Source organism: Chenopodium album, chromosome 10 (genome assembly GCF_948465745.1).
Source record: "Chenopodium album chromosome 10, dcCheAlbu1.1, whole genome shotgun sequence".
Classification (NCBI taxonomy): Eukaryota; Viridiplantae; Streptophyta; class Magnoliopsida; order Caryophyllales; family Amaranthaceae; genus Chenopodium; species Chenopodium album.
Window position 1 is genome coordinate 49,700,029 of NC_137843.1, and position 14,850 is coordinate 49,714,878.

The 14,850-nt window shown below is 31.7% G+C and overlaps 1 protein-coding gene across 1 annotated transcript; it reads right to left on the reverse strand.

The window, feature by feature from the left end:
- Window positions 1–1,636: 1,636 nt before the first annotated feature.
- Window positions 1,637–11,197, reverse strand: LOC145564032 (MADS-box transcription factor 23-like). The gene is made up of 8 exons (XM_081624393.1): window positions 11,016–11,197; window positions 5,022–5,097; window positions 3,739–3,800; window positions 3,304–3,403; window positions 3,154–3,195; window positions 2,973–3,056; window positions 2,681–2,835; window positions 1,637–2,605 (listed from the first exon to the last, which is right to left on the reverse strand). Exons 1-8 carry the CDS (start codon window positions 11,195–11,197, stop codon window positions 2,578–2,580), a joined length of 729 nt encoding a protein of 242 aa, XP_081480519.1. The 3' UTR covers window positions 1,637–2,577.
- Window positions 11,198–14,850: the final 3,653 nt, after the last annotated feature.

A 14,850-nucleotide genomic window follows, 5' to 3' on the forward strand; every position in this document is an offset into this window, starting at 1 on the left:
TCCAGTCGATTTTAGGTCATATAGGTTGAGTTAGGTCAAGTTTGGATTCTTTTTCAGTATCTTAGGTTTGCAATCGGGTCGGGTTGGATCTGTTACCAGGTCGGGTTAGGAATTGACAAGTCTAGTTGCAAGTATTGAATAAGAGACCCCCTTTTCCCCTCTTTTCCTACCCAGTTTCCCCATAGCCCCCTTACAGTAATAACTAATAAGGGTACAACTTATCACTACATTTAGTATTTCTTCAGTTTTCCATCAAATGCAACACTTCTCATTATTTAAACGTTTGCTAGTGCGTTTATTTCAATCATTAATATCATTTATTACTTATATTTAAAGGTCATAAAATTTTAATCATAATAAAGTATAAATCGAGATTAATCTAACAAGATTACATATAACTATATTTTTCTTTTAGTATAACTCATCAAATCCAGTCAAAGTGAATTATATAAATAGTGTAAAAGTCAAAATGTTGCATATAAAAGAAAAACCGACGGAAGTATGTATTTTATAAGTAGTTCCTTCTAACATTTTTTTTATAAGCTAATTTTTCACAAAATCTGAAAATGTATTAGATAGTTTTTCACAAAAAATCCTAACTTAAAACATATTATAAAAATTAATGTTGAATGTATGCTCCTCTGAGTATTACAAGTCAAGTGTCTGGTGAAAAATATATGTTCATAGTCAGCCATTGTTGTTGGAATATAGAGGATAAAAGTCATATTTCTTGATTGATTTATGGCTTTTTAATAGTATGAATAATCTACTTCACAAGTAGGTTGTGGCCTACCACGGTTGCCCATCAGGTGCGTTGTGGAGTATACTTTTTCCATGTCTAGATTCATTCTCTTCGCATTCTTGTTCTTTTTATTGGGATTCCTTTGTAATCCCCACTTACCTCTTTTTTTAATGGGATGTTTAGAGTAACTCCAATATTTGTAGGTTGGGACTTGCTTGTAATTTAGAAAATATCCTACCTATTAGCCTGACAATTGGATCTAAAAAATTAAATTACTTGGCCAAGCTAATTTGCTTGACAAAAACTTGCCAAAAAAAATTGTTGATACATTAATAAAATTAAATGTTAATTAACAAATTAAGCCTTAATTAAATCACAAGCTAATAGCTTACCATTGGAGTACAAATTAGCTACAAAAGATATTAGCTTAAAATTTTATGTGGCATAACAAACTAATTTGTTGATTAGCTTACATTTGAGTTGCTTTTATGAGTTGGTTAATTTTCTTAATTGCTGATTAATCTCTTTGTCTTTCATCTTCTTCATCCTTTCATATTACCTTGTGAATCATATATATATTTCTTGGTGGAGTAAATCAATGATCATAAGACATAAACATTATACATATCTAAAAAGAGCTAAACACATTCTTCTTTTGGCATAAGTTTATTTATATGGCTCCACCTCTCACCCAAAAGTGCTTTTGAGTGAGAGTGGTGTGTAGTATTAGAGAACGTACCGGCGATACAATGTGCATCCCCGAGTGGCGCCGAAATTCATTTTCAAAGTCAGTGATGAAATGTCACGCCACACCATCTTCCTTTAATCAAACAAACACATTATTCATTATAATTTTGTAGCCTTTGAAACACTTTGAAACACTTATTTTTTCAACAATTGTTACATAGTAAACTTCCCAGTTTCTTGTACGTCAATGGATGATGGTAGAGTTTGGGGTCCAATATGTAATTACCTCATACAATCAGAAACATTTAAATGCTTTGAGATGATGTTGACTTCGATTATCATTCGATATTTTTTTACCTAAATGCTTAAATGGCTTGCTTACATCAGCTACATGCCTACATGTATTTTTATCTCTATAATCTCAACGAGACAACGATATTAATGGTTTGAAGACTTTGATTCATAGTCCTATGACAATGAAGATATTTCACTTTACCCTTGTAGTTAAATTGATAAAAAGAGACTTCCATTTTCAGCCACTTTTGAGAGATATATAAAACGGGAATGTCCCATTTTCTCATAGTGAAAAACAAAATTAGTTTCTCACATGACATTTTCGTAAATAAACCAACAACTTTATTCAATTGTGGAGCCCACAATAATGTAAAAGTTATTGATTTATTCACGTAAATACCCCCATGAGAAACAAATTTCGTTACTCAATATGAGAAACATGGAATTTCCCATAGAAAACAGGGCAATTGATATGCTCAAGAGGGAGCCCTAGTTAATCTCCGAGTTTAACATACCAAGTTAATCTCCTCTCACAACTTTATGTATTTGTTTTCGTGCCACTTTACTATTTCACTTTTATTATTTAAAAAATAAAAGTAAAACAATAAATTGTGAGAGGAGAGATTAACTTGAATTCTCCCTATGCTCAATATACACTTTTGACATTCATTACTATGAAGTTTTTACAATAGTAGTTGGTTTCCATCTACTTTGCTAGTGTAGCAACATTCTGAAACTAATCTTGCTAGCTTCATGCACTACTTTCGTCTGTTGTAGAGAAAAATTTGTTCATGGCGATGTTATAAACTTTAATTACACTTCTTGATCCATATATGCTTAACTTCTTCATAAAATTATAGTCTGCTGCATTGTTTTGAAATACTGTTTCAGTTTCAGCAATAGAGTTTAAAAAACTAACATTTTATCATAAGGTAAGAGTGTAAAACACAATCTTACCCCAATACTGTTGTTTCTCCTATAGCCCAATTTCCGTGCCTTTCAGGATGGCTTAATCGAAGATGGATTAGCTCCTGTGGATCACCTCTGGTGGTTAAACCATTCGGCATCAAGGAATTGCTGCTGACCTCAGTCGCGTTTCCCATACTATAAAGCTAAGAAAAATATTAAGTTGATTAGCTTTAGACGAGCCAATAATCTGTCTCATATAAGTCTGTACAAATTATAATGGAAACAGATCAAGTAACTTGTATAGATCAGGTTTTCTTTTGATTGTCATAGGGTCTCATACCTTCTTACACAAGTCGGTGTTTTCTTGACGAATAAGGTTTACCTTTTCGCATAGCTCCATATTTTCCTGCTGAATGATATTCCCCTGTAAAAAGGAAATTGGATTAGAACCAACACAGTAAGATTTGCTGTCATCTTTTCTGCTGAGAATATAAAAGGAAAGTATTAATCTTGTAAAAGACCTTGTGGTTAAGCTCTCGAATCTCATTTGTAAGGATCTGTTCCTGCATTTGTAGGATGCATTGCACTGTTCAGTAAATTAGGACAACCAATTTTCATATCGAAACTGAAGTTAACTAGCTAATTAGACTCTCAGGTAACGAGTTTCTTGCCTTTTTCATACGAACCCCTCGAAGACTCATTTCTAGTTGCTCCTCTAGGGATTGCAGCTCCTCTATGTTTAGACCAGAGAGCTTTTGTCCCATAAGTTGCCTGCCTTATCAGAATGGAAATGAAGTCCCTAAGTTAGGGTATATGAACTCTTTGTTTTAGCTACTCTTATATATATTATTAATCAAACTAATACACCAAATCATCATTACTTGAATGTTTCTATTAAGTTTTCTATAAATCCTCTAAATAGTCTGCTAGAAAATCAAGATCTGACTTCAAGACTTAAGGTCAGATAGCAAGAAATAAAATAGGGAAAGGAATGATCAAACAAACAACCTTATTCGTGCAATTGCAAGTAGTAGTTACCAATTAGTATTCCGTATTAATCATAACCAATAAGTTTGAGAAAAATCTAGTAATGGGAGAAAGCATACCGGTAGCTTTCGTGCAGATCCTGCAACTGCTGCCTTGTGATTTCAGCCTCCTGTCGCCAAAACTAGCATGTAAACTGTTATAATTAACACATTGTACTGCATCGCGTGCTATTAATAACATGATCATAATGAACAGTTATTAGCTTGGTAACATATGGCAGATGATAAAAGCTAAGTTTATGTAAATTCATCTTTAAGCATCTGAAAGAGATACTTGATCATCTTCACCCTTTTCGGCTACTTCTAGTATAAAGGTCTCTTTTATTTCATAAATGATCTGAGAACATTTCTGTACTGATTGGGTATTGTATTGCCAGATTATAACAGTTGCGAGGCTAATGTAATGCATGATTCTTGTTTTAGACTCACAAATGTTATCTCAAACGCTCAAGAAACATTTTTGGAACAACTATTTCTCAAGTATTTTGCAGTCTTTTGATGTGGAAAAATCTGCTTAATATATGTGAAGCACTGCTGTTACAATTTATATTTCTGTATTACTTAGAAGCACTAGTAAGTACAAACGAACTACATTATAATGGAATTATTGTTGACCATAATCTTAAATCTTTCATGATTTGATTTCTTTTGGTAACATAATTCCATTAAAATATAGTTCGTTCATACTTACAGGCACAAAATCCTGGATCCGCCACTGATAGGCACAATGCTATGTACAATTGTACACATACACGATATACATTCATACTTATATGTGCACCTCTATACATACAAATATTTATGCATCGAGTGCTCAACCACATTGCATGGATCAAAAATCAAAAAGAATTGGTGTTCTAAAATATAAAGCCAAAATTGTTTACAACCTACGAAGTATATAAACTTATTTTCCATTCCCTAGCTAGCACATAAACCGTGCTTATGTTTGGGGTTGGGCTACATTTTTCAAGTATTATTGTAGTCTTGTTTGTGGTTTTCGACTTTCCACTTCAATGTTATAAACCTAATACTCCCTCTCCCGATCCTTTTTGTTCTTCTCATGCCACTTTGACATCTTTTGTTTCACAAAAGAAATCCATTCACAAGCGGAGAACAAAAAGGATCGGATGGAGTAAGTTTTATCCTTGGTTTTGTATCCTTTGCTAGTTTGCTAGCATATTGGGAGGGGTGAATTATACTACGTATAATACATCTACTTCATTTAAGGAAAGTTATGTTTAGTAGTAATATGCAGAGTATATGCAATAATGCACCTATTTAAATCTTAAATAGAAAAAGATTTACAATAACAATAAGAATAACGTGACAAACAAAGATCTTACCTTTAGTTCAGATTCTGAGTTCATATGGTGTTGCTCTTGCTTTGCTTTGTTATATCTCTCAATAACTGATTTCATGCTGCCAAGATATGTATTAGATTGACACAATTAGACCATGTTTGAGTACTGCTAGATAAGGGTGCACAAAATCATTGGGTAACTAGTCCTCATCCGAATTAAAGCGATGATATCTGACTTTTACAATTGCATGTCCAAATCAGCCACCCCTCTACCGGCTAATAATCCGAGTCTTATCGGAAAAACAATCTTTAATTTAGATTTTGTTTGTTTTGTATCAAGGTGCATTGGTCCCATCTATTTACAATTATTGATTAATGTATCCGGGTACACAATAATTTGAACAAGTTAAAACAAATTAATTTGAACCTTAAAAGAAAAGAAAATAAAATAAAAACCAATAGTTTGTTTGGATAAAAAAAGGAGAAGAGAAAACAATAAGTCCTGTGTAAGGTGGATGTATGCTAATTTTATTGTAAAATGATCGGGTTAAGAGTAACTTTAGCTATTTATTTTAAGGTGTAATATCTTATAGATTCATGGGGGATACTATAAAAATTAATATAATTAGTCTAATACATTATAAGATTTTTGTAAGATTAAATTTATTATTACAAAAATAATAATTTTGTACTATAGAAGGTAACTTTAAATACTTTGAATATAACTTTAACCCATCTTACAATAAATTAATAAACATGCACCCGTCTTTATGAAGAATTTGGGGAGATAAGGAAAGGGGAGGGAAGGGAAAGGGAAAGGAAGAGGAGGGAAAAATAATGAGTTTTCTTTACAAATCTCACTTAGAGAAATAAATTTCTTATTATTTAATCGATCTCTCTGTTTCTCCACCCTGCAATTCCCTTCCTTTTTCATTTGTTTTCCAAATGAATAATACTCCACCGCTCCATTTTCATTTCCTTCCTTTCCCTCCATATCCATAAATCCAAACACACTATAAAAGCTACATTGAACATGTAATTTAATACAAGAAACATGTCTGATATAAAATTTCCAAACTCAAAGAATATGTAGTTCAAATCTAAAATATATGTTTCATTGTTTTATTCAAAAAGAAAAAGAACAAGGGTTAAACTGCGAAGAATATAAATTAAATGAACATATGATTCAAAGGAATCGAAGCCCAAAACATATTGTTCAAAATCAAAGAACATATGTTATTATTTTGACTAGTTGCAAAATGAGCAGTGTACTCTGGTGCACCAACTAATTTACAATCCAATTAAGATGAAAAAGATGGTTGATTGTATAGTTGAAATATATTTCAATGGGGAATTAGCTTTTTCATTTGAAGTGAAGTATACCCGTGAAATGCATCCTCATATAGTGAGGTACTGAGGTTATGATATTTTTAACTTAACTGTGTGTTTGAGAATGAGAATATCAGGATAACTATTGAAGAAAAGTTAAAGTATGGATATATGAAGGATAGAAAAATTATACAAATTTCTCCTTACTGGTTTTTACTTGTTTGATTGTTTAATAAGCAACACAATTGAACATTACAAATTTTCATCTAGCTTTCAATTGTTTGTTTATTTTATTGAGGAAAACTCAAGCACATAAATAAGAGTTCAAAATTTTGAGTTTTAGATTTCACTATTTCCACACTTATTTTTTTTGTTGGTTTTGGAAGGAAAACTGAGGAAAAAAAAATTGTCCAGCTTTAGTTAGAAATATTTTCCACGTATTTTCACATATCACAAATTTTTATATATGGCTAGCCACACCGTGTGGTCAGGGTTACTCGAGTTACTCGGTCAGGGATTACTCGATTAGGGATTACTTGAGGGTTCGATCAGGGGTTTATTTGAGGGGTTACTCGATCAGGGGTTACTCGAAGAGTTACTCGGCTAGGGATTACTCGGTTAGGAGTAACTCGAGTAACCCCTGACCGAGTAATTGAGTAACCCCTGCCACACGGTGTGACCAACCACACTAAAAAATCTCTCTCCAGAGATTAACTTTTCCTTTATTTTCTTTTACAACATACAAACAAGATAAATACAGGAATTTTTTATGTATATTTATACGTAGTTTTTCTTATTAATGTTAAGTTGCTCAACACATTGCAAGGATAAGAGCCTTGTCGATGATATTTTAGACGTCTAATGGAGCACCATAAATCTAAATATGGCCTCGGCTAGGGGTGCTAATCGGGCGAGCCGAGCCCGAACTATGGTCAGCTCGGCTCGTGATCGTTTAAATTTGTTCGAACTCGAACCGAGTTCAAACCTTTAAGAGTCGAGCTTTGACCGAGCCGAGCTTTGACTAAGCGTTGACCGAGCCGAACTCGAACTGTTCACGAACAAACTTGTTTTATTCTTATCCCTAGTTTACTTGTCTTCTTTATTGTTTATTATTAATTTTTTTATTTTACAACAAGTTTATTTTTTTAATAATGAAAACACTAACTTATTATTGTGTAATATCTATTGATAAATATATTTATATTTATATACATGATTTCTTTATATGAAAAAAATAATTGAGCTTGTTCACGAACTTTCGAGCCGAACTTGGCATAACTCAGCTTGGCTCGTTAAGGTCTCGAGCCGAGCTCAAACCCGAGTCGAGCCACCACGAATCGAGCTTTGACCGAGCTTTGACCGAATCGAGCTCGAATAGTTCACGAATAGCTCAGTCTCATTATCACCCCTAGCCTCGGCCTTCCCAACTCGGCTAGCTCTATTGCACCTTTTTTTTTTTTTTTTTTTAAATTTTTTTTTTAAAAAATACCTTTTTAACTTAAGGTGTGTCTAAATTAACTTTATCAAAGAGGCAAAGGTTAAAGGTTGATAATGACTACATTATGCATACATGTACCCAAGCGCTAAATGCATTAGGTTATTGCTTTTATGTAGAAACTAGTTATCAGCCCGTGTAATGCCCTGATCACTATATATTTGTAAATTTGATCAAAATTAAATTTAGAAGGTTAGTGTTTAACAGTATTTTAGGTGAATCTATATTCATACTTTGTAAAAATTATGAGATAACTCTTATACATAGTGTGGATAATTATAACCTCTAAAATGTTTATTTACTTAATCGCCCCAATTAATGTTGATTAGCTCTTTTTTAAAATTCTTAAGAATAATGCGCGGACATTTATACCCCTAAAAATATTTGCTTACATATTTTCCCTCATTGTTGCTACTAACAAATAAAGTTGTGATGTAAGGCCACCCGAAAGTGTTTATCGAATATTGCTACTTATGGATTGCGTGTGAACCAACCTAGTAAAAATAATTAATAAATTTAAGAATAATAGGTGCTAGTTTTTTATTTGAGTTTACATGATAAAATAATAACTTTTGTAAATATTACTTTGTATAATTGCTTGACTGGTATTGCATCTAAAGAATTACTCCCTCTGTTTTAAAATACTTGTTCCATTTCTCATGGGTACGTATGCCGATTTTTTGATCAATTATATCTTTATTTATTAATATGTATAAATTCTAATAATTGAAATTAAGTAATCTATTCATTGAGACAATTCCAACAAGTACCCAAAATAAGACTATTTTTTCTTATGTATAATCACAAACATTAGTCAAACTAGGTTAAATAAACTGTGCAAAAAGTAGATTTGGAGCAAGTATTTAAAAATGGAGGGAGTAGCATCCAAGGAATCAACAGACATTAGTGCGTAAATCTCTTGCAAATTAAAGTCTAGATTATAGTGCAATTACTTATGAGTTACATTATTATATGGGAAAATTAAATGCAAAGGTTACACACATTAAGAGTTTTAGGGTGATGAGTGATGACACATAAGGTGGCGACATATATAGCGCTCATGTAGTGCCAAATCATATCGAACGAAATGGCGATAGCATGTTTTCCCTTTGAATTTAAATAATATTATATATTAGATAAAGGATTTTTTGTAAAAAACTACCTATTATAATCCATTTTTTGCGAGAAACTACCACGAAAACGAAATGTTGTAATTAACTACCTTATAAAACACAAATTGTTGTAATTGACTACCACCCATCGGAAATTCAAGTTTGACTTTATTTTTCCGGCGTTGACCAAGTCACATGCGGCTCACGTGACCCTTAATGACAAACTTTCCCCCCTTTTCCCCAAATTCTCCCTCCCGTTCCTTCGGAAACACCTCATTTCATCCCCAAATCCCTAATTCAATTCGAAGCTCCATTGTTCTTCATAATTTCCTCTTCAAATTGGGTAATTAAACCAGAATTCATTGCGAGGGTGATAACGTGGACGCGTGATAATCCCGGACGGAAGGAAGTTTGAAGCTTGTATCAAAGGGGTTGCAAATACTTTCGTTGGGTGAATGAAGGAATAATTGACTGGCAACTGGATATTACTAATCAACTCATTTCAGAAAAGCATATTCTTAAGGGTGAGGTTGCTGTATTGAGGAATAGAGTATGCTGCCTTGAAGGTGAGAAGAAGAGGATAATGGATGAAGCAGAGTACATGAAACTGAAGTTGAAGAAGAAGAACAGTAGGTTTTCGAAGGAACAGGAGGGAGAATTTGGGGAAAAAAGGGGGAAATTTTGTCCTTAAAGGGTCACGTGAGCCGCACGTGACTAGGTCAACGCCGGGAAAATAAAGTCAAACTTGACTTTTCGATTGGTGGTAGTCAATTACAACAATTTGTGTTTTATAAGGTAGTTAATTACAACATTTCGTTTTCGTGGTAGTTTCTCGCAAAAAATGGATTTTAAAAGGTAGTTTTTTACAAAAAATCCTTAGATAAATAATTATGTAATTCATTTGAAGATGTAAGTAAGAGAAGTGTTAAACCTTGGAATCAAAGGTATTAGGTTGCTTTTATTTTCATGAGATTATGGTCTTGTTAGCAATATCATACTAGTAGTAGAATTGGTCAAATATTAACTAAAGCAAGGTGTGATGAAGTGGTGTTCATTATAGTGTTTATATGGTAGTTTAAACTTAGTGGTAGAGGTAATGTTTTGAAAAAAGCTTAATGTATAAACATTTTGGTATAGAAGTTTCTTTTGAAGGGAAAATATGGTTAAATTTTTGTTCTTTTACTATCCTTAACTTGTTTTGCAGATGCTAGTAGCTAAGAAGAAATATTATTTTTATAATAATCTAATAGCTATCAAGTTGCTACAATAACATATAATATACTACGCATATAATAACTAATTTTATCAAACAGAGTTTATGTTGTTATTTAAATCATCCATATCTTACAATTGCCTTTCACTAAGAAGTATCATAAATCCATCAAGCTTGAATATCACTATATTGAAGTGTTAGCAATGGTCATACATATAAATATATATATTTCGATACAACCTTTGTATAAAGTTAGTGGTCATACTAATAGTTATATATGTGTTAATAATGAGACAAGCAATCAATCCATAAAAGATTAATTAGTCTATATAACAAAATTATCAGCTTAGTTTATGTCATTTTGCCTTGTTTAAAGCTTTGATAAGCAGACGACCTTACTCCAAAGTTACAAACTGTTAGTATAGTTGTGGGGTAAACTTTGAAATAATATTACTTGAGGATGACGATATACTGTACAATTCGTTTATCTAAACACAAGACAGGGGATGTTACAACCCTATACTATATTAGTGTAAATAGGGTTTCAATGTATTAAATTTTGTTGAGATTATATGGAATACTTCATATTTATGTTGGCGATTTAAAAATTGACCTCTACATCAATTCAAAATTTATTAGAGTTGTAAAGTTAAATTTATCCGGTTTCTATATCTAAATCTTGGCCTAAAATGGGATTTGTATTGGGTGGTCTCAAGCATGTCAAATAAACCAACAACTAAAATCTTGTCAATTTCTTTCTGACAAAAGTTGGAACTGTCTACCTTAAATAATCATTTATATAGTATCTAAATTGCAGAAACTAGATTATTAACCAACAAATTAATTACATAATGTAAAGTTAAATAGGCAAATTAAGTAGAATCAAACCTCGAGCTGGAGTACTCATAAAGCTTTGAAGTGCTGGAAAATATGATAACTCCAACTTCAGCATCACAAAGAATAGCAAGCTCTTTAGATTTCTTCAATAAACCCTTTCTCCTCTTTGAGAAAGTCACCTGCCTACTCGTTGAGTTATCAATTCTTTCGATCACGATCTTCCCCCTTCCCATTGTCGATCCTTCCTTAAATCTATCCTTCGTCTGTTAACAAAGAAAACACAAACAAATCAAAGGGTAAACAATCAAGAGATTGAGCTCAATGATGAACAAAGCATCAAATCATACATAATTAGTCCCATTATTCCTAGGACTTACCCTAATTTAGTACTTTTTCTATGATTCTGACCAGGAGAAAATATTTGTGCCCTAAAAGAATTAATTATAATGAAGATAAATAATTGTGGAGGGATTAATAAGTTTAATTTCAGCAGCTTGCTTTATAAGCAAATAGAGGCTGGAAAAACTATACAATATATTGTACAACCAAATAGGAGGTCCATATATAATTAACAAGTTGTTTATATTTAATTAAACTTTGCCGTACAACATAATTACATAATTTATAAGAATTTGTACTTAATATAATATAATAATTTTTAGGGTGGTCCAAAATTATAATTTCCGTTTAAGGTATAGAAGTTAAGGTACTTGAAGGCATGAGGGTGTAAATTAATTCAGTCTTTCTATGCATAGAAAATAAAATAGCGCCGTCAGGCGTATTCTTCACTGACACCTGGGATTGTAACAAAATTAGTTTAAAAAAATATTGTAACTTTTTTTTATAAAAATATGTTAAATTAAGAAATAACTAAAGTTAGATTGGATCCAAATATCTTCCTAAATTTAAATCAATCTGACCACGATTCAAACTATTAAAACTTGTAACTATTGACTCCATTGGTGTTTATAGATTTATTATTGATTTTCTAGCCCACCTCGTTAGTCGCATAAGTATCTGGGGATGACAATGTAATTAAAATTAGATATCTTCAAATAGTTTGCCAGTACGAATTATATGGAAATTAATTTTAACACAACAAAATAAAATTGATTTTGGCACACTACTTGTGAGAACACGATCTTTTGTGCTCTTCTCACAATAAATTGTGCTGAAATCAGTTTACTAGTAATATATTTAGGGTATGCTATGTTCAAATGACTTGATTTTTACTTATATGAACTTATTTTATCCTACCTGAATATATTAGAACTTAGCTAAATTATTTGAACTTATTTGAGGTGACCCTTATTAGAACTTATTTTACCAAAATTTATCTATCTTAACTTATTATACTTGAAGTAATTGAGAATAAGAGAAACCGTAAAAAAAAAAATACTTGGAACACTTGAGAATGCATGTAGTTTTAGAATTTTAGGAAAAGTAATTGCAGATAATACATGGAATGAATAAACTAAGACCCTATTTAGTTCACCTTATTTTTGCTTATCTGAACTTATCTAATATGATCTGGACTAATATGTCTTATATGTTTGTCTGATTTGACCAAACTTTGACCTTAAGTGTACGATAATCTGTAAGGAAAAAACGTATCAAGTGGGATCTTGGTTAGATTCGTAATAATGTGTTTTTCTTAATATGTAATTTTCATAATTTTTTTCATTACGAAATTAAATTAAAGATATTTAGCAATAAAAAATTGCACATAAAACAATGATTTGATCCGAACTTATTTTTTGTGATCTGATGTGATCTTATTTTTTGTGATCTGATCTGAACTTAATTTTTCTGAAATAAGTAAAAATAAATTGAACTAAACAAGGCCTAATTAAGGTTCAAGTGAAGTTAATAGGATAACCGAAGGAAATAACAATACAAAGTTAGTACAAGTGGAATTAGTACGAGAGAAAAACAATTATGTAATAGTGGTTCTTTGCTAAATTAGATTAGTGTATTCGAAAATGGACTAAATTAAAATTGGTAAATGTTGCAAATACTCAAAAATAAAGGATGCAGTACTGATAAACTTAAACTATAAAAATCGATAAATTTAAAACACACACCGGGAATACAACAATTTTGTATGAAGACAATTTTTTTTTAAGAAAAATGGCAAAAAAGTGTTTTTTGAATTGTGAAAAATTCAAACTTTGTAGCTTAAGAAAATGGGGAGTGAGGGTCATTCAATATTATAACGAATATAAAAGGAAAACTAAACTTATACGAACTTAAGAGTTTCAAATCATTTGATCTGATAAAAGTAAGATTAATATAACCTACTAGATTTATATGTTAGTTGTCCATTGACTTCTTTTTCACAATTTATAACCAATGCAAAACATTTGGGACTGCTTGGTGTGTTGGTAATCAAAGAGATGTAACACGTAAGGAGTCACAACCTCAAGAAGATCGAAAGAGAGAAAGAAGTTAGGGTTTACGCTAACAAAATGTAGGGCTTTTAAGAGGTGTTTATACTCAACCTAACTCAAATTCATGCAATTAGGTGAAGATGGGTTAAGGTTTGGTTGGATAATAAGACATAAATTATAAGGATAAAATCGTATCTACCATTATATTTCTATACAATAAATAAATGTATTGTTTTAAGATCCTAGTGCTTATTGAAATAAGAATTGTAATAGTGCAAAAGTAAAAGTAGCAACATTAATATTTTATTTATTTATTATTATTTTTTTTTAAAACAAAGTAGTTTATATTGACACATACTCCCTGCCCCTCAAACCCAAGAAAGAGCAAAAGGAACGTGTTTAGACTCTATAGTAACTTAAACTAGTCAAATCCAATATCATACGTTTTCTTTTTCACTATGTTACCATATAGGAAATTTATTGAAGATGTTGAATATTCTTCTAATTTAATTTGTTCTCGTTCTCTTTATTATGTAATTCTAGTAATTTGTCTCCCTATTAGTAGGTAAGAAGAGCCGCATTCTCGTCCACTAATTCTTGCATCGGATTCTTTCAAGGCATGATGAACAATTTTATCACAACAGCCACCATCTTTTATGAATAAACAATTACAAAGTGGTACTATGATATACTTAGTGGTCGGATCCAATTCCTATGTTGATGTTACATGGTATAGATTCTGATATTCAAATGCAAAGTAACATAGTTGGTTACAATATATTTTGGGCAGTTTTAGCTAAGAAACTTATGATCAAATTATGTCCATATTATCGGTACTTTGCTACTGACGTACTATAAAGGAATTCTCATATAGTTATCCATCCTATTTGTAGTTATTGCCCTCGTTGCCCTAGCCATCTCTTGCAACCTTTTTCAACCATACCTATTATCGGTCCCTTTGTAACTACCACTGCACCATCTCCACTCCTCCCTCAATCCCAATCGTGTCATGCTTTTCTTTTATGTCCATCCTCACAATTTCTTTAATCTATTTAGTTTATCAAGATACATTTAGTAAGCTAACAACAACTTATCACATAAAATTCCGTGCAAGATTTGTAAGACAACTAAATTAGGACGGTAAGAGTTCTTTGTATCCAATTGAGTTTTTCTCTCCCTCCAAATTCCACCTTATATAGTCATTATAGCAATGCACAACTTTGAGCAACTGGCATACATGTGCATGTGTAAGCGAGTGCTTAAAATTCCATCAAGCAACAATAACTAAAACTTTTAAGGCATATACAACCCTTAATAGTTATTTATTGAGTTAAATTTACAATAGCAGACATTTTAGCCACAACCACATGAGGAAATGGTGACTTAACAATTTGTACCTCGGTGAAAACCCAAAAAGAGAAAACTCAACCTGAAAATGTTCCCTCTTTTTTTGTACCTAAAATTCTTTTAACCAAATTTATAATCTTAATCATACC

What these genes read in the sequence shown, in the direction of transcription:
- LOC145564032 (XM_081624393.1), bottom strand. Translation starts at nt 11,197, where the DNA reads ATGGGAAGGGGGAAGATCGTGATCGAAAGAATTGATAACTCAACGAGT. An exon ending in TTCGAGAGCTTAACCACAAG is followed by an intron (nt 3,057 to 3,153) that starts GTCTTTTACAAG and finishes TCCTTTTTACAG; the next exon opens with GGGAATATCATTCAGCAGGA. An exon ending in ACACCGACTTGTGTAAGAAG is followed by an intron (nt 2,836 to 2,972) that starts GTATGAGACCCT and finishes TATTTTTCTTAG; the next exon opens with CTTTATAGTATGGGAAACGC.